The sequence below is a fragment of the Carettochelys insculpta genome, chromosome 16 (assembly GCF_033958435.1).
Source record: "Carettochelys insculpta isolate YL-2023 chromosome 16, ASM3395843v1, whole genome shotgun sequence".
NCBI classification, from domain to species: Eukaryota; Metazoa; Chordata; order Testudines; family Carettochelyidae; genus Carettochelys; species Carettochelys insculpta.
The window spans coordinates 3,347,567-3,366,793 of NC_134152.1; the positions used below are offsets into that span (position 1 = coordinate 3,347,567).

General features: G+C 65.9%; 1 protein-coding gene across 3 annotated transcripts in view; it reads left to right on the top strand.

Annotated features, from left to right (window-relative positions):
• CORO7 (coronin 7) overlaps positions 1-19,227 on the top strand; it is a 92,843-nt gene that overhangs the window by 24,783 nt on the left and 48,833 nt on the right. For all 3 annotated transcript variants that reach the window (XM_075010356.1, XM_075010358.1, XM_075010357.1), the window contains exons 8-9: positions 8,461-8,547; positions 10,027-10,109. In XM_075010356.1, the coding sequence (XP_074866457.1) occupies positions 8,461-8,547; positions 10,027-10,109 (170 nt within the window). The remainder of the gene's footprint in view (positions 1-8,460; positions 8,548-10,026; positions 10,110-19,227) is intronic.

A 19,227-nucleotide genomic window follows, 5' to 3' on the forward strand; every position in this document is an offset into this window, starting at 1 on the left:
GGTGACGGAGCTTCCTGCCCGCTCACAGAACAGTCCCCTGTATCCCGCATTCCCAAGGAGGCCGTGGGAAGCTCTGAAAAAGTTGGCTTCGCATTGGACTATTTATAGTAACACGTACTACAGGCTCTCAGGCTTCTGGTCCCCAGTGTAACTCTGCAACCCCGTTTGTTTCCTCTCCCCCACATCCCTCCTTCTCCACAAGGCTGCCTGGCACTGCAGAGAGGCGGAGGAGGAGTCGAGGCCAGGGCGACATTTGCCCTGCATACCCTGTGAGTGGCGTGCACCTCAGGGCCAGCGGTGGTCCCTGGACCCACTCCCTCTGCGCAGAGTGCTGGCTTAGAGAGCAGCAGGCTCCCCCATGCGCCGGCCTGTCCCACCCTCCGTGGGGACACAACTCACTTCTCCTTGGGAGGCAGGGCCCTGGACCAGATCCACATGCCAGCCAGCAGGCATGGCAGGATGGGCTCTCTGCTGGGAGCGGCGGTGTGGGCCCTGCGATCGCCAGGGTCCTACCGAGGTCACCATCTGCTTTGGTCAGTTTCACGGTGGTCGGATTTTAGGAATCGTAACTGTCATGACTTCAGCTCTGCAAATCTGAATGGGCCTGGTGCGTGTCAGGGCCTGATGCAAAAAGGCGTTTGGGGGGTACAAGGTGATTATGGGGGTTCTGCTACTGCCACGCTGCTGCTGCGGGGCTGCAGCTCCAGAGCTGGACACTCAGTGTCAATACTGTGACCCCCTAAAAGCCCCTTGTGACACACCCCAGCTGCAACACCCTCTGGGTCAGGACCCCCAATTTGAGAAACCCTGGTCTCCCCTGCCAGCTGTACAGTGCAGGGTAACAGCCCCCGCAGGACCAGATTTCATGGCCTGGAACCTGCTCACCCTTGGCAGCCTGTTGACACTGGTGGGCTGGCTGGGGCCTCTGCGCTCGTTTCAGGCTCTCTGCACGCTCAGGCAGCCCTGGCTGCCCATTGAGGCCCACCGAGGTTGCAGTTTGAGAATTTTCCTTCTCGGCCGTCACAGCTGGCGAGGGATGGAGACGGAGACTCTGAGGAACGCCTGCGGCTTTTGCAGGCTGCACAGCCCCACGGAGATGCTGGCAGCCTCTTCCCATACCTGCCACCTCCCGGCCTTTCGCTCAGGCTGGTCTCGGCCGGAACGCCGAGCTGTTTGGGCAGCCGGGGCCGGGCTGGCAGGAAGCAGCAGGCAGAGATCTGCGAGGCGTGAGGCAGCTCTGCAGCAGAAGGTGGTGTTCCACTCAGGCTCCATTCCTGTCACAGCAAGATGGAGCTACACAATGGGCGTTCAACCGTGTGTGTCGTCTGTGGGACCACCCAGCCTACACCCCACCGCAGCTCCCTTGCTAAGCCACCGGTCTCCTCCACACGTCCGGCGTGACGGTGCTGCAGCTGGAACGGCCGAGAAGGGCACCCACAGTACCTGGACCTCCTTCAAGTAGGCACGACTGCTTGTCAGGGAGGCACCTGTTGTGGGCCCGCTCGCCCTGCGCTGATTTTGACGAGAATCCGAATGCAGCCGGGCTTCTCCCTGCAGCCCAAGGCACAGAGTGTCTCCTATCACTGACAGCTGCCCTCTGCCCAGCTCTGACCTCGATGGAGGGCTCTGCCCAGCAAGCAGCGGGGCCGTACTGGGACCAATCGGATTCAGCGTATTAATAAATGATCTGGAGCCAGGTGAGCAGTGCGGTGGCAAAACTGGCAGATGATATGAAACTGCTCAAGCTAGTGAAGTCCAAAGCCGCCAGCAAAGAGATCTCATGCAACTAGGGGACAGGGCAACAAGCTGGCAGCTGATGTGCCATGCTGATAAATGCAAAGCACTGCCCATGGGAGAGCAGAATCCTAACTCTGTGTGCAAAACGAGGGCACGAAATGCCCTTGGGAGTGAGACCTTGGAGCCACTTTGAAAACATCCACTCACTGCGGAGCAGCGGTCAGAAAAGCGGATGGAACGTTAGGCATCATTAAGAAGTGGATAGACGGAGAATCTCTCATTGCCTCTCAAAATCCCTGGCACGCCTACGTCGTGACATGCTTCGTGCAGATGTGGTCGCCTCATCTCAAAAGATACCTGGGCGCTGGCAGAAGTTCAGAAAAGGGCAACAAAATGATGAAGGTCCTGGAGCAGCTGCCACGGGAGGGGAGGTTCATGAGATGGGACTTTTCAGCCTGGAGAAGAGACGACCGTGCAGAGGTGGAGGGTGGTGGCTCTGATGGAAGTCTGTGAAATCAGGGCTGGTGTGGAGAAAGTGATAAAGATGTGCTACTGACTCCTTCCCGTAACACAAGAACTGGGGGTCACCAAATGAAATGAACGGGCGGCAGGTTTAAAACTAGCCAAAGGCAGCGTTTCTGTACTCAACGCACCGCCAGCGCGGGGAGCTCGGGGCCAGAGGATGTTGTGAAGATCAGAACTTTAACAGGGCTCACCAAAGAGCTCAGTAAGGCCGTGGAGGTTGGGTCCATGGTGGCTGTCAGCCAGGGCGGGTAGGAATGGTGGCCCTGGCCTCTGTCTGGCAGAAGCTGGGAAGGGGTGACGGGGTGGCTCCCACAGTGACTGACTATTCATTCCTGCTGGGGCACCTGGTGTAGGCCAGTCAACAGCCAGGCCCCTGGGCTAGATGTGGCTGTTCTTATGTTCGCTGCCTCTGCTAAGCCAAGGAAAGAAGGCGCCATGGTTCCGACGGGCTTGTCCTAGCAGAGCTGCTTGGGAGGAACGTGCATGGGGGATCCTGTGCCTGGCCGTGACCCTCACGTGTTGGTTACTGGTGTGGAGGTGGGCAACTGAGCCCCCACTCAGCACCATCCTCAGAGCCGTTGGGCGTGACTGCTGAGACTCACTGGGCTGCAGACCTGGGCCATGTGTGTTCCTGGGCTGGAGTCCTCAAAACCCAGCCCCATTCAGCCCCTCTCCACCCCCCAGCCTGGCTGACGCCCGCATCCAGCCCTGCTGGGCCCAGCCCCTGCCCTTGCTGCCGGCCTGCCACAGCGCGGCACCGCAAGGGCCCCTTTGCCTCTCCCAGACCTCCAGCAGCGGAGGAGAAGCCGGACGCCCGGCATTTCAGGCAGAAAGGGGTCCTGAGCTCACGTGGCTGGGCCTTGTGTGCAGCACCGGCTTGGGCCTTTCACCCAGCAGCCCTGGATCCAGGCCTGGTCTGGCCAGAGCGGTGGGAGGGGCACAGCCGGCGTGTGCCAGGGGCGGGGTGCGCACGCTTCCTGCCCTGCCAGGGCCCCTGGAGCCGCAGGCATGGTGCGCGTGCAAAGCCTCGAGGGCACAGGTAGAGGTCAGGCCAAAGGCCCCGGCCTGCCAGTCGCAGCTGGCGTTGGGCTGCAGCTGGGGCCCAGCGCAGGTTGGACTCTGCTTTGGCTCCGGTGCTGCCATCCTGGGGTCAGGACCACGGGGGCTCTGCAGTGAGCTGGGCTGGGGCTGCTCCCAGCTGGGCTGCCCTCAGCAGAGCAGGGTACATGCTCCCTGGGGAGGAGGGAGCAGCTTCCACGCTAGGCCCTGGCAGATCAGGAGCAGGAGGGGAAACGAGCGAGGGGGAGGGATTTTTGGCGTGACTGTGCTGCTGCCGGCTTTGAAGTGTGCCACGTCCCTGTGACCCGGGGGGAGCATCGCCGAAGGGGCCGGGGCGGGAGCGGGAGCCAGCTGCCGGGATCGGATGTGGGCGAGGCTGTGTGGGATTCTTCTCCCTTTTGTAAACTGTAGAGCTGCTTTGCCTCTTTCCCAGGGAGCCGGCTGCTGCCCTGGGCTCCCGGAGGGTAAACAGAACCAGCGGTGCCCAGGCCGGGAGCCGGGCAGCTCTCAGGCTGTGTCCTAGCTGTGGCCTCCTGCAGGGAAGCGCCTGCTCCGCTCCCAACAGCCCTACCATGCCCCCTTGTTTGTGTGGGGTGGAAAGTCAATACCGCGGAGGCTGCGGCGGTGGGCTGGTGGCTTCCCTTTGTTCCCCGCTCTCCGAGGCAGCAGCAGCCCCTGTCTCACCTCCGCCAGCTGTTACCAGTTCGCTGACCTGCCAACAGCTGCAACTGACATGTGGCATGTACCCCCCGCTCCCAACACCCCCCTGGGCCCCTGCCCCTGGGGCCTGCAGCAGCCCAGCACCCTCGCAGCTCTCCGGCATGCACCAGCAGTGGCTCGCTTTGGGCTGAAGCAGCCACCGGCTCCTGCTGTGTGTCCAGGCTCTGGGATCCACTCCCGGCCCCGGAGCATGGCGGGGGCACAGAGCTGGCTCCCGGGGCATGGAGTCTGTCAGCCAGGGCAGGGGTCTGTTCAGCGCCGGAGCAGGGAGTAGTGCGTTGAGACCCATAACAAGCCCTGCGTAACTTCCAGCCGGGGAACAGCCCTGCACGCCATGGGTTGGTCTGCCAGGTGGGGCTGAAACTCCAGCCCTGGAGCTGCTGGAAATCAGCCAGCCTAGCTGCAAGAAAAGAGGGGACTGGCCTGCTCTAGGTCCTGGCTGGGGTAGCACTCGGGGTTCTGGGCCTTTCTTGCCGTGCGTGAGAAGATTTATGAGGTATTTCTTGGCCCTTCACTCAATTAACGTTCGTTGTTTGGAAAGTGAAGGGGGGGCTCGACCCTGGCTCTGGGGAGGGGCTGGGGATGAGGGGCTCAGTGTGTGGCTGCCCCGCTGTGAGAGGACAACCCCAGCCCTCTCCCAGCAGCACCTTAGGGCCAGATGAGAAGCGCCTCTCCATGGCTGCAGCTAGTGGGGGGAATTGAGCTTCAGCCTCTCTCCCAGCCCCCGCCCAGGTCCTCTGGGGAGTCGGTGGCTGGGGCTGGGGCAGGCCCAGCTGTGCAAGGGCGCACCCCCAGCCAGCCCCTTTCTCCTGCCTAGTGAGTCTGTCTCTTTCTGTATGGTTTTAAGAGAAGCAATCCCATTCCAGGCACCTCCTGTTGTCCTGGCACAGCCAAAGCCGGGTCACGGTTTGAAGCTGTGATTCGAGGAAGCTGCATACCACATCTGAGCGCTGACCACGGCCGTGCCCTGGGCCAGAACGCTCCAGTCTCTGCCTCCTCACAGCCAGAGCAGCTCCCCAAACCCCAGGCAGGCACCAGGTCCAAGCAGCGCGTTCCCCAGGGACTGACATGAGAGGGTGTTTGAATCCACAGGGGTACGAAAGCCCGGGCCCAAGCAAGGACAGGCTCTATGGCACGCCAGGAATGGAACAAAAAAATGCATCAAAAAGTGTTTAATTTGAAGTGACTTGTGAAAGAAATCATTAAAAATGTGCTGGACGGAAACTCCCCGAGCTAACGACCTCTTGAGATAATGACTGTGGCAAAGAGTGCATTTAAAAAATCTTGGCTTCCTCAGAAACCTCTTTCTACAAGTTTTCCAGGCACGGATGTAGCGTTCTGAAGCCAAGCCCCTAAACCATTGGAATCTGGTTCTCACAAGAATGAGAAACAACGTTAATGCCTTCTCGTGTGCTGGCCTGGCCCCGGCACGTCACGAACAAAAGGGGAGTTAAGCCAACCCCGCCATTTTCACCTCTCTCTGCGCGGGCCAGGTGCAGCTGGCAGGGGCCGGCTGTGGGCGCTCTGCGAATCAGCTGGGTGGCACCTGAATCTCTCCCGGGCGCAATGGGCTCTGTGAGCAGAGCATGGCTGTGTTACCAGGCCCCGGGGGCAGACCCGTGGAGCCCTTCTTTCCTGGGACCCTCTCCTTGAGGCCCTGGTGTGCTGTGGGGAGCTGGCTGGGCCATGCAAGCGTGTGCTGGCTGCAGGCCTGGCCTGCTCCCATGCATGCCTCTCCAGGACAGCAGCATGGCGAGGAGCAGCAGGGCATAACCATCACCCAGCTGGTTCGCAGAGTGCCCGCTGCCACCCCCTTCCATGGGCGCTAACCCAGGGGAGAAGCTGCAGCCTGGCTGCACGTGGGCCCTGGGGAGGACCAGGCCACAGGCTCACTCAATGGGGCAGCACAGGGCTGTGCAGGGGGTAGGGTGCCAGAGCGGGCCTGGGCTTGGGAGCGAGGCTGGGGACGAGGCGTCTGTGGGGTAGGAGGGGCTCCAGGCCGGGATCAAGGCGTTGAGAGTGCAGGAAGTTGGGGTGTGGGCTCTGGGAGGGTGTCAGGATGTGGGAGGCAGCTCAGGGCTGGCGGGTGGGGCACTTACCTGGAGCAGCTCCCCTTTGGCGTGGGGGAGGAAACAGGTGACTCCATGCTGCCCTGCACTCGCCCACAAGCACCACAGCCAATGCGAGCTGCCGGGGCGGAGCCTGCAGGTGAAGGCATCATGGGGGCAGCTTCCTGGAGATGCAGCCGGGGGTGGGAGAAGAGGAACAGCAGCACCCAGACCCACTGACCCCACAACCTGGATCTGCCTCTGCCTCGGGTCCGGGTGCGCTGTGGCCCTGCTGTGCCGTGCCGGGGCCGGTGTGGGGCCAGTGCCCCCAGCCCACATCTGGCCGCCCTCTGGCACTTCCACACCTGCCTGTGAGAGCTCGGGTGCAGCAGCCCCAGCCGGCGAGGGGCTGCTGGGTGCGACGGGCGCCTGCTCCCTGCCCGGCGGGTGGGGGACGTGGAGCCGGGCCAGGCGCTGGGCGAGCTCTGAGGGCTGGAGCCTGCCGCTTCCTGGGGTGGTGTTCCCTGCTCTCCCTGCGCCTGGGCCTGCCGCGCTGCGACCATTAGTGGTTTGAACCTGGAGCTTTCCCAGGACATGTCGGAAACCAGCGTCTGGGGCGTAAGGGGTGGGCCCAGGCGATGCGCCCGCCAGAATGCCGGGAGCTGCAGGGCCCAGCTGGGGCTGCTGTGTCTGGCAGCCCGCCAGGGCTGCGTAACGTGAGCTAAGCCTCCGGCCGTCCTCGAGAAAGGGGCCTTGGGAAAGCACCAGGGCGGGGAGGGGTGCCGGGGCGTGGCGTGTCACTGCCACGGCTCCAGTGGGCTCAGCTGCTGTCACGGAGCGGGGCGTCCCCAGGCCCCACCCGCAGGCGGAGGGGACTCACTCGGCAGGGAGCACAGGAGGGTTGTCAGGCGACAGAGACACAGCATGGACCAGGCTTGTCAGCTCAGGGACCGGGAGCCGTCACTACAGCCCAGCATGGGGAGAGGGGCCCAGAGGCCCTGGTCCCCATTCTTCCCTCTTCAGCCAGCCCAGTCTGCCCCACTGCACAGCCCAGTTCCAATTCCAACCTGCCAGGCCCTCCTCACGCCTCTGTCCTCTTTTCCTGGGGAAGAAAGATGTCTGTCACCTGGTTGCCTAGGTTACAAAGAGCCTGGAGGGCCATTGAGTACGTCATTACACCCACCACCCCCGCTGCTATGCACTGAGGCTGTGCCTAGGGAAACTGAGGCACTCGCCTTGGGTTGCCGCGGGTCAGTAAGAAACACGTGCAACCTCCCCAGGGAAATAAGACCCTCACACGCCTCCCTTCAGCACAGTTGGCCGTGAACACAAGCACAGCCAAGGCACGGGGAGGCCATGCTCCTGGCCTGGGGCTGCCAGGAGTCGGCAGACAAGCTGAGCCTGCCCACCCCTGGGAGCCAGGCCCTGCGCGGCTGGAAGGCCGGAGGGAGCTCTGCTAGCCTCTCGCTGCCGTTGTCTGTGTCCCAGCTGCTCTGGCTGGGTCTCTGCCAGCCCTATCGACTCCAACTCCCCTGAGTCCTGAGCCGGGCTGGCCCTGCTGAGCCAGCGGGCACAAAGCAGACAGAGCGGCGGGCGAGGTGGGCTGTGGCCTAGCGAGCAGCTCTGGGGTTGGTTCATGTAGTGGCCTCGCGCAGCCGTGCGAGAGCCAGGGGAATGGCTTGTGAGGGGAAACTGAGGCACCATAGTTGTGCTTCGCCCAAGGCCACAGCGAGCCAGGACTGGAACTCAGGCTCTCCCGATGCCCCAGCTGCAGGGGCCGAACGGTGTTTTGCTGGTTCCTGGCCAGGCCTGGGGCCCCGTGTGCGTTGGGGCTGGGGGAGCGGCAAAGGCCTTGGCACTGGGCTGAGAGACCTGCGGCTGGATGCACTGTGGGCTGCACAGCTGTGGTGGCCCTCCCCGTGCGCTTCACCCCTGGGGCACCACCAGAGGTCACAGGATGCGAGCAGGGCAGTAGAGCTGGTGACCCCCCCCACCAGTGCGTGTCCCGAGTTAGACTGCCCAGCAGTGTTCTGCTCCGAGAACCAGCCCCTTCCTGCAGCCCGAACCCGTTCCCAGTGGTGCTGCCCTGCGCCCTGCAGGGCCGGGAGCTGCGGGCTGGGCCTCGGCGTGCAGCGGAGCAGCTTGCTGAGCGCAACGAGGCGTGTGCCAGCCCAGCCAAGGTCCCCAAGAGCCTTGTGCTGGGGCTCTGCGAGAGGGGAGGAGCCCACCTGGCTCTGCAGGGCTGGCCGACCGTACTCCTGCATACGCCGAGTCCCTGGAAAGCCGGGGGTTTCCCTTCCGATCACGGTGCAGAGCGGCACAGCCAGCGCCAGTGACGTACTAACCGGGGGGGATCTCTGCTTTTTTTCAGAGCGTCCAGGGGCATGAACACAACAAGGACTGCAGGCTGCTATGGCTGAACACCAGCGATTACGTCCTGTCTGTCGGATTCAGCCAGGTACGGCCCTGGCTCCCTTAACTAGCAAGGCTCCTGCCGTGCGGCTTTCCACCTCCCGGCTCCCGGGGAGCTCATGCAGACTGTGCCAGGAGGGGCTGCGGGTTCTGTAGGGGAGACCGGCTCCTGCCCCCGGGGAAGCCCTGTATTGGCACGGCGATGCGCCCGCCTCCTAGTCTTTCCACGGTGGAGGTGGCTGAGTAGAAAAGCCAGGTTGGTGCTTCATCCCCCGCTGCCCCCCGGGCTGCCTGGAGCTCTTGCTGCCCGGATCAATGAGAGGCCGAGGTGACAAGGGGGATTCGAACGCGAGAGGGTGGGGCTCAGAGCTGGGCTGGCCGGCACTAGGCTCTGCACCGCCTGGGCCTGCCCTCTGCCGGCCCAGGGCACTGCGCTGCTCAGAGCGTGCTGGGGGGACTGATGTGGCCTGATGCGGCCAAGGCCCCACTGCATCGGAGCAGGGAGCTGGCCCCAAGCCCCTCCTCGAGTCGCCATGTGACTCCCAGCAGTCTTGCTGTGGGTGCAGCCTGCGAGCAGGGCGCTGTCCCTCTGCCCGTATCCGGCAGGCCTGCTCCTGCAGCCCCTCGCCAGTGGGACGGAGCCAGGGAGAGCTGGCCCAACCCCAGCATGCGAGCAAGCTCTGGGCAGCCAGGGCCAGAGGGTGAGCAGGGTCACCGCTCCCCGGGGCAGGCTGGAGGGGAACGGCTCCATTGCCTGTCAGCTCCTCCGGCCCCTCTGACCCACTGTCCAGCCTCAGCGACGCAGGATGGCCAGGCCGCGCCCTCGGTGTCTGTCAGTGCCAGTGCCCTGGGGAGCAGTGCCCGGCCGGTGGAGCCGGGAGGGCTGGTGAGAGGCTGGGTGGGGAGCACGTTCAGAATGCAGGACAGAGACCAGGCACCTGATCGGGCTCTGCTCTTCCCGGGGGGCTGGGAGCGTGCAGCAGGGGAAAGAGTTGTGTGCTTAGGCCGCCTGCTCCTGCCTGCCATAGCCTGGGGCTCCCTCTGCCCAGCCCACGATGCACCGGGGTCACCTGTGGTCACATGTGTCCTGCCCGGAGCCCCCTTTGGGTGGGTCCCAGGCGTCACCCCCCACAGAAAGGCCCCGCTTGGGTCCCCGGGCCGGGGCTGTCATGCAAAAGCCCCTGGCCTGCAGCCCCTGCGGTAGCCCCTCCACCTTGCGGCCAGCGGCCTGCAGCTCCTGTGGCAGCGGCTCACGCCAGCGCGCAGGCCGGGGTGGGAGCTGCTCCCAGCAGGGAAAGGTGGGACCTCACTGGGCTGCCCCCAGGGCCCTTGGAGCTCTGGGCACAAGGCCTTGCCCCATGTGTCCCACACTGGCCTGGCCTGGCAAAGCCCCCAAAGCACCACAGCCCAGGTCAGTGCCTGGCGTGGGGTTATCGGGGCAACCATGCTGGGATGGAGAGCATGGGCCTGCTCCCCTGGACTCTGCGTGTGTGTACACAGCCAGCTGGTGTCTCTGCCCTTGCAGATGAGGGAGCGTGAGGTGAAGCTGTGGGATACTCGGCGGTTCAGCCGCTCGCTCGTCTCCGTGGCGCTGGACACCTCCCCAGGGTAGGCATGCGGCTCTGGGGCACCGGGTGCTGGCTGGTGGGCCCGGCCTTTTGGGGGGCATGAGGGGCTGTGCTGGTGACACCTCCTGGGCTCGGTTGGCAGTGGGCGGGGCTGGGTTTGTGTCCAGCTGAGCCAGGAGAGTTGCTCCCAGAGCCAGAGCCTGGCTGCAGTTGCCCCCGTAACCCACTCCAGGCCTGGGGCAGAGCCCCAGTGAGCACAGACCCGCGGGCCGGAGGGGGGTGACCAGCCCGAGGGGTCCCCACAGGCCGGGTGCTGCAGGAGCAGGCTGGCCCCAAGGCGGGTGTCCCAGGCAGGACGATGGGGCTGAGCTGCTGGAGATGTTGGTTTGATCAAACTGTTGGGGTGGGGAGCACAGAAGGGGGTTGGTGCAGCCCTGCTGAGCAGACTCGGAACATGGTGACAACCAGGCCCGTGCCGCCGCCCCCCCCCCGCACCCTGAGCGCCCCCCAGCCCCCCTGTGAGGCAGTGGACGTGTGCAGTGGCTCCTAACCTTGGTGTTACTGGGACGGGCACGCGGACGCTGACCACCTGCTGGGGATGCCCCAGGGCTCCCGGCCTCCTGCCTGACCACCCGGAGGTGCTGCTGCCAGGGTGGGGGGAGAGGACACCAGTACCAGGGAGGATGGGCGCAGCGCCCAGCGCATGGTGCCCATCTCTGTGGGCTGCAGTGCCAGGCAGCTCACCCCATGCTCCCCTGCTCAGGCTCTGGGTGGCTCCCCGTCATTAGTTACACTATGCTGCTCGCCAGGACTGGAGCGCAAACCTGCCCCGCTGCCCACGCGGGGCCCGTCGGGAGGCAGCGCCGCCGATCTCTGGCTATAGTCTGTGCCCCGTGCTCGAGCCGTCCGGCGCCTCGGTGGCTGCGCACGTTGTTCCAGGCGGCACAGCAAACCCCAGGGGGCTCCCTTGGCCGCAGCCCTGCGGGTGCCGGCAAAACCCACTCAAGGAATCGCACTGAGCCTCTCACCGGGGCCTGCAGCACCCAGGAGAGAGCGGTGCTCGGCCTGGCCTCTCCACCGTCGCCCTGGGGGCGGTGTGTGTGGGACCCTGGGGTGCTGTCCCACATACGTGTGGGAGGGAGGCGCCCCGCCCCTGAGGTTGGGCACGCTGGCAGGGTCAGGGAGTCCCTGCACTGCGGAGGCGCCGGTGGGGCCCCCAGCTCGGGGAAGGGGAGAGTCGGCTGTTTGGAGAAGAAGAGATTCCAGGGGCCCCTCCCACTCGTCACCCGTCTCGTTCGGGGGGCGGCGCTTTGGGCGTGACGCGCTGCACGCTGCTGAGCCGGGGCACGGGCGGGTCTTGGCTCACCTCCTGTGGGGAGGGGTGTGTGGGTGAGCACCGTCATGGCCTGGGTGGGTCTGTGCTCCCCGCAGCCCGGCCTGGCCTGGCCTGGCCTCTCCCACCCTGGGCTGGATTTACGGCCTGTCAGAGAGCAGTAACTGGAGAAGGAAGCTGGCCTGCGGGGGAGAAAGTCCGTCCTGGCAGGAGGGCCAGGGCAGGGGGCTCTTGCTCTGCCCCAGAGGAGGGAGTGCAGCAGGGCCGGTCACTTTCCTTTGGCTTGTCAGTGGCTCTCTTGGGCTCTCTGTGCTTGGGGGAAGCTGTACTGGCTGGGCTACGGCTGGGTCCCTCCAGCAGCACTGCCTCCCCGGCACCATCCCCTTGCTGCCCCGGTGCTCAGCCCTGCGGGCACCCAGGGCCACGTGTGGGCTGCTGAGGAAGGAGCAGTAAAGGGGGCTGTGCCGTGTGCAGTGATGGGGGGGTGTCCAGTGGGGCCGTGCCATGTGCAGTGGAGGGCAGGTGTCCAGTGGGGCTGTGCTGTGATGGGAGGGTGTCCAGTGGCGCTGTGCCATGTGCAGTGGTGGGAGGGTGTCCAGTGGGGCTGTGCCGTGTGCAGTGGAGGGCGGGTGTCCAGTGGGGCTGTGCCATGATGGGAGGGTGTCCAGTGGAGCTGTGCCATGTGCAGTGGTGGGAGGGTGTCCAGTGGAGCTGTGCCATGTACAGTGGAGGGCGGGTGTCCAGTGGGGCTGTGCCGTGATGGGAGGGTGTCCAGTGGAGCTGTGCCGTGTGCAGTGGCAGGAGGGTGTCCGGTGGGGCTGTGCCGTGTGCAGTGGCGGGCAGGTGTCCAGTGGTGCTGTGCAGTGGTGGGAGGGTGTCCGGTGGGGCTGTGCCGTGATGCGTGGGTGTCCAGTGGTGCTGTGCCGTGTGCAGTGGCGGGCAGGTGTCCAGTGGTGCTGTGCAGTGGCGGGAGGGTGTCCGGTGGGGCTGTGCCGTGTGCAGTGGCAGGCGGGTGTCCGTTGGGGCTGTGCCATGTGCAGTGGCGGGAGGGTGTCCGGTGGGGCTGTGCAGTGGCGGGAGGGTGTCCAGTGGTGCTGTGCCGTGTGCAGTGACGGGTGAGTCTCCAGTGGGGCTGTGCAGTGGTGGGAGGGTGTCTGGTGGGGCTGTGCCGTGTGCAGTGGCAGGAGGGTGTCCAGTGCGCAAGATGGTTCCTTTCCTTTCTTGTGTGGAAAAGCTCACGTCAGTCTCACCATTACACGTCAGCGTTAACACCCCCCGTGCAATGAGCTGGGTGGCCTCAGGGGCCCCAGGCTTTGTGTCGGGGTTCCCAAGCAGCGGGGAAGGCGAGATCCCAAGCTCCCCCAAGGCTCCACTGAACACCATTTGCTCTGCCTGCCTGGGGGTGTGAGCTGCGGCGTGTGGAGCGGAGAATCATCCCATGGGACTTAGGAAAAGGGGGACGTGGCTTTTGGCTAGTCAAGGGAGGATCACTGCATGGTCAGAGCCAGCTCCGCCACGCCCCAGGGCCCAAGACTCCTGCTCCAAGGAGGAGGGAGGGAAGGAGGCTGGGTCAGAAATGCTGGGAGGTGCTGACTCGGACGCCTGGCAGCGCCTCCTCCGGCGAGGGGCCAGCGCTGTTAGCCAGGCCTGTCCTATCACGCAGCCAGGGCTCTCCGCTGGCATCCTGCTGGCACACCTGGGGTCGCTCAGTCGCAATGCCCCAGGCCCTTGGGCTTCTGCTGGCTGCAGATCTGGCTAAGGAGCTGAGAAATTTACGTCCATTCAAACCCCCTGAAGGTTCCTTTGTCTGCCTGGTTCCTATCGCTGTCCCCAGAAATCTGCCTCTGCCCCCAAGGCCCCTGAGTTTATGATCCCTAGTACTGCTCAGTCCAGGCCCTGCTGCTGCAGATGAGGGAGCAAAGAGCTGTACTGAATCCAGCAAGCCCAGTGCACAAAGGGCCCCCCCCTGCCCCCAGCCCCTGCTGGCGTGTGCGCACGTGAATTGTTAAGGAAGGCAGCTGAAGGGCGGGTTGGAATTCAGCGGCTAAATCAGATCCAGAAGGGCTGAGCTGTGCCTCGCAGGCTGGGGTTACTTTGGCTCTGGGGCTTGATCGGCTGCGGAGGAATGTGCCCAGAAGGCCGCTTGCCTGGCTCTTCGCTGCGCCTCACTTCGGGGTCCGCAGGGGCACAACAACCGTCTGGAGACCAGAGGGGTCCGTCCACAGAGCTGGGGGGAATGGTGGAGGGGGCAGGCGGTTGCTGAGTTGCAGGGGGTGAGCCAAGCCCCCTCCCCTGCATGCGTCCCACAGGCCCTGGGGGGAGGGTGTTGTAGAAAGCTGGGCTGGAGTAGGAAGGCGAGATTCCACCGCCCCCGAGCTCTTTGAAATGACAAACCCAGGCCCCGCTCGGGCTCCAGGCTGCAAATGTGATAAGCAAAAGCTGGTTCCCCCTGGCTGACGGCCTCTGGCCTGGAGCCCCATAGCACACCTGCGAGAAGCCAGCACACCGCAACGCCCGTCACTGCTCAGCACTGAGGCAGCGCCTGGGGAAACTGAGGCACCCACCTCAGGTTACTGCAGGACAGTAGGAAACACAGGCAAGCTCCCCAGGGGAGTGAATCCCTCACACCCCCTCCTCAGACTCCACCCTGTGCTGCTGGAGGACCCCAGTGAAACGCTTCTCCCTGCTGCTCCGAGCTGGGCAGGCCATGGCTGGAAGACGTGGGGGAAGCTCACGCCCACCCCTGCCTGCAGCGCTGGGTCCGAGTGTAGGCAGTGGATGTGAGCGCCCCTGGGGCCGAGGGAGCGTGAGGCCCCGAGAGGCGTTTGGCCGACACCTCCCTTAGAGAGGCAGGAAACCGCCGCCTGACACTGCCAGCCTCTCTGCTCCTCGTGCCAGCCGGGGCCTCGGGGGAGAAGGCAAGAGGCTAACCCTAGCCCCAGCCGGATGGCCCCGTTCCAGGCTGGGCACGGCCCGTGGCCAGGCCTGATCCTTGCTGGGGGTGATGGCCGGACAGTGCTGCTGAGGCTGCTGCAGGAGAGGGATCTGGCAGCGGCCCAGGGCTCAGGGAGCCAGGCCAGAGAGTGGCTGGCAGAGGGACCTGCTGGGGGGGCACTCGAAAGCTCTCGTTCGGACTTGTGTGAAAGGGTGGGCAGCTTGGCAGGGCCTGGAGAGCAGAGCTGGGCCCCCTGCGCCAGACTCTGCCAGCCCCGGCATCCCCGTGCATCTGGGGGAAGATCCCCGCCCTGACCCACTGGGCTGCCCCCCGCAGCCCTCCCCGGCATCCAGCTGGGAGTGAACGTAACTGCCTGGGCTGGTTTCTGCGAGTCCATGACCAGGCCAGGGCCCGGCGCCCATCGCAGCGGGAAGTGACCCCTCCAGCGCGCGAGGCCTTGGACAGCTCTGCTCTGGGTCACACGGGGCTCTCTGGTCCTGGCCTCGCGCGTCTCAGGCGAGCTCCCAGCACTCTGCTCTCCGGTTCTCCTGCACTGGGTACATGGCAGGGCCGGGGTCCCCTCGGGGTGCTGGGGTGCAGCTGGGTGTGGCAGCACAGCCCCCTGCTCAGGAATGGAGCCTGTGGATGGGGAGACCAGAGCTCTGGCTGCCCTGGGCCAGCTCATCTTTCCTCCTCCCTTCGCTGCCAGGCAGCCCTTCCAGCAGCCCAGCTTCTGCGCCGGTGCCAGCGTGGGCAGAGCCACCACAGCCCAGCTCCCTGCTCCTGGCGCTGCCCGCCCTAGGCTGGTTCTGCCCAGCCTGCTCCAGTGCAGGCCCCATGCGCAGCAGGACAGCGACAGCCCCAGGGACAGACAGGGCAGCAGCAGGTGTCTCCCCCATGCCCAAGGACTCGGGGGGCTGTGAACCCAACTGCTGGTGAACCGCTCTCTGCCCGGCTCACCGGCAACCCGGGGCGGCCAGCACACAACACCAACCCCCAGGCAGTCCAGCCCGGCCCCCGCCACTCGCGGGGTGCCCCCTGTGGCGCTGGGGACCATCGGGGCCATAAATCAGCAAGGGGGAGGGAAGCAGCCCCCCCAGCAGGCAGGCAGGCAGGCGTCAGCGGAGCTGGGCAGCCGCGCGGTGTAGGGCTGCACTCTGCTCCTTTCCGGCCGGCTCCCCCGCGTAGCACGGCAGCACTGAGGCGGCCCTTTCCACTTCACGGCTCCCCCGCATGGGCCCCGCCCCGCCGGTGCCTCCCCCGCGCGGGCCGGTACAAAGCCCGAGGAGCTCAGCTGCCCGGCGCCCCTCCACTTTCCTGCCCTTGTTCCCCGGGGAGCCCACAGCAGGGACACGGCACTCGCCTGGTGCCAGCCGCAGCCCCCCGCCTGGGGGCAGAGAGCTGGGGGACCTCGCACTGGCCTGAGCCATTCACACCTGCGTGCCAGTCAGCATGAGCCCAAGGGGTGCAACCTGTAGTGAGCACTGGCAGGCAGGGGGCAGGGCCAGGGGCGGGGGGCTGGGCCGGGGGCTGGGGGCAGGCCCGGCAGGCAGGGCAGGGCAGGGCAGGGGGCTGGGCTGGGGGCAGGGCTGTCAGCATTGGGGCTGCAGGCGGCAGTACCCGAGCATGTCACTTGGCAGGCGTGAATCTGGTCTGTCTCTGCTCTTCTGAATCCCCAGCCCAGCTGTAGCCCCTGGACCCGGCCGAACCTCCCGTCGGGCCCCCCGTGCACTCCCCGCACGGGTCTCCTGCGGGGAGTGAGCCCCCAGCTCTGCCTCTGGCCCAGCCCGGGCGAGCTGCTTTGCTTGTCCCGCCGCCCTGGCGTGTGATCCCATCTCATGCCTGGGAGTCGGTGCCCCCATGGCTGCTGCGCGAGGGTGCTGCCCCACTGGCTCGGGCGGCTGCTGCGCGAGGTGGCCAGGTGAGTCAGGCGAGCGGCGTGGGTTGCTGCTGGCGGACGTAATTGGCGGGCGGGCGGGTGGCAGCTCGGCCCAGTGGTTAGCGGGGCTGGCCCGGCAGGAGAGAGCCCCGCTGCCTGTGCCGCACACTGGCGCCTGGGCCTGGCCCGGGATGGGAACTCAGACCCACCATCCTGGCTGTGCTGTCGTCACCTGTCCCGCCCCACCCCTGGCTGTGCCCCCGTGGCAGGAGGGGCTGCTACCGCTTGGGGTGTGGCTCTGGGCACTGACTCAGTGCTGCTGCTGCAGCATCCCAGTGGTGCCCAGCTGCACCTGTGCTCCCACCAGGCTGGGCCCGAGCAGCAGCCAGCCACGGCCGGGGGGCTCGCAGACCTGCCTCCCCGCCAGCTCTGTGGGCTCCGCTCTGGAGCGCCCAGCGAAGCTGAGCCATGGCTGACCCCCAGCCCCACCGAACCCTCTCGCTAGCTGTAATCTGGGCTCTGGCCTGGAGGCCGGCGCTGGGCGTGAGGGCCGCCCGGAGAGGAGAAACCTGGTGCCCCCCACGCACACACCCCACCTCCGCCACGGCTGTAACCAGAGCTTGCCCCCTCAGGCCGCCCAGGGCCGGCACCGCAGCCTTCCTGCCTCCCGAAAGCCTGGGGCTAGTTCTCCAGTCCAGCAGGCCCCCGGCTGCCGGCCAAGCAGCCTCCTTCCTGACGCCCATTCTGGGGGCGGGGAGAGGAAGGCACCCCCAGCCCCCCGCCCCCGCCATGCTGAGCCATGCGCCTGAGCCATCTTCCCACCTCTGCGGGCGCAGGGCAGCCTGGCCAGCCCTGCCGGGGTCCAGCTTTCCCTGTGCTCCCTCCCACGCACTGCTGGGAGTCCGACCTTCTCAGCCCCACCCCAAGTGTGTGGCAGGTGCCAACAGGGCCCCTGGTACCCGATGGGCCTGGGAGCCCCAAGGAGCCACTGGAGAGCTCCTGGGACAGGGATCGCTCTGCACAGCGCTGACACAGCTCCATGGCATGATGCTGCCCTGCCCACGCTGGTACAGGAAGCGAACCGGCCCGTCTGCGTGGGAGCCAGGGGCATTGTAATTACCCGGCTGGAATGCCGCCCGACTGGCTCATACGCTGTGTGCTGTGCCGTGCCGTGCCGTGCCGTGCCATGGGCTGTTTGACAATCACAGGCGGTCAGGACCTTAGCACCCCGCAACACTGCCTGGGCGAGGCAGTCTGTTCGCCTGATCACCTCCTGTTCTCCCTGCCGGATGCGTGCCACATCCGACTGCGGACGGGACACAGGGCCGGGGGACCCCCTGCTCTTCGACAGACACAGACCTCAGCCGGCTTGTTACCATGTGTCATGGGCTGGCAGAGCTGTGGCACCCGTGCCAGCGAACTGGGGGACGCTGGAGCAGCTCTGAGCTGGGAGCCCTTTCCTGCGGTCATTGCCCAGCGGCTGGGCACTCCCACGTGGAGTCCTGGACGTGAGCTTGTGGGTTATCCAGCCCGTGGCGCTGGGATTGTTCCCGGCACGACACAGGGAGCGTGTCTTCCGTTCCGTGTTTGTACAGCACCTAGCGCCATGGGGCCTGGCCCAGGGAGGGCTTTCCCGGTGCTACCGTAATAGAAAGAATCAATCACCCTTGTTCCATCTGCCCAAGCCCCCACTGACGTCACTGGGCCCTGGGGTCGCTCTGGAGGTGGATGCCTTAGGGTGGAGGAGGCAGCACTGGGCTCCCACGGGGTGCCCCTCAGGTTTGGGCGCAGGGCTGCCCTGCTCCCCTGTGATGGGCAGTGCTGTCAGCCGGGGGGGCAGTACGGGAGCACCAGAGCAACAAGCTCCCAGGAACGCTCACTAGACAGAGCTGCTGCGGCTCTGAGCTAGGAACGGCCACCGGCCTCAGCAGTGCCCCGCGCTCGCTGCCACATCCCCCGGCAGTGCTGGGGCGCCTCTCGGGAGCTGGGGTCCATCCAGCACCCCCTGGGCTGTAGCTTACCGCGTGGAGGGGGCTAGGCTGGGCCATGGGAGTGCGGAGCTGGTCCGGCCCTTCCTCGGCTCTGGGGGCGGGAAGGGTTCCAGCACTAGGAACACAGCGTCTCACAGGTCCCTGGCGGGCTGCAAGCGGCCGCGCCCGGGCTGCAGGTTGCCCACCGCTGCCTTCTGCTGAGTACTTTGCGTTGTTCTGCACGAAGCCGCTCCCAGCCCTGTGTCTGCATGAGCAGCTTTGCGGGAAGGGGGCCGTCTCAAGGCACCCCAGCGCCGACACAGAGGGCACCGAGGTGGGCGGTGGGAGGCCCAGCCGGGGGTCTCACGCAGATGCCAGACAAGGCCTTGTTTAGCCCTGCCCTGGTCGGCTCTGCCTGCCACGTGCTCCGCAGCTGCGTGCTCCCGGGCGAGGCAGGGGGAGTCACCTTTGCCCGGAGTTCAGAGGCCGTTTCCCTGCCGCGGCGGGGAGCCAGGCCGGCAGCCGGCTCAGCTCTGAGCAGGCCCAGCAGCTGCCTGGGAACGTGCGACCCCCCACGCGGCGGCTGAGGAGGGCAGGGAATTCCTGAGGCCCCTCTGTGAGCATCTTCCCTTCAGAACTAGCCTGGGGTTTTAGCCTCCGCCAGTGAGGGTCTGCTCCAGCACGGGGCTGGGCCGGGGCTGCTGATGGGAGCCAAGGCCGGTGCTGGCCCCCGGGGCTCTGCCACCGGCACGATCTGACAGTCCTGGCTGCCCCCCTGGGGGTGCCCCTCGCCCCCACCGGTCCTGCACAGCTGAGCCCAACCTGCTGGGCCCCAGTGACCTGGTCCGGCTCTGATCCCCTGCCAGGAGAACCGGGCCCGTTGTGCTGGCACAGCTGGAGCTGGCGGGCGGAGAGCCAGAACTCGAATGTTAGGAGGGTCCTGCGGCAGCGAAGCCCCAGCTGTGCCTTGCGCTCTGAGAACTGCTCTGGGCCCTCTGAGCTCAGCAGAGGGGGAGCAGAAGCCCTGAGTGGGGGGTGAGC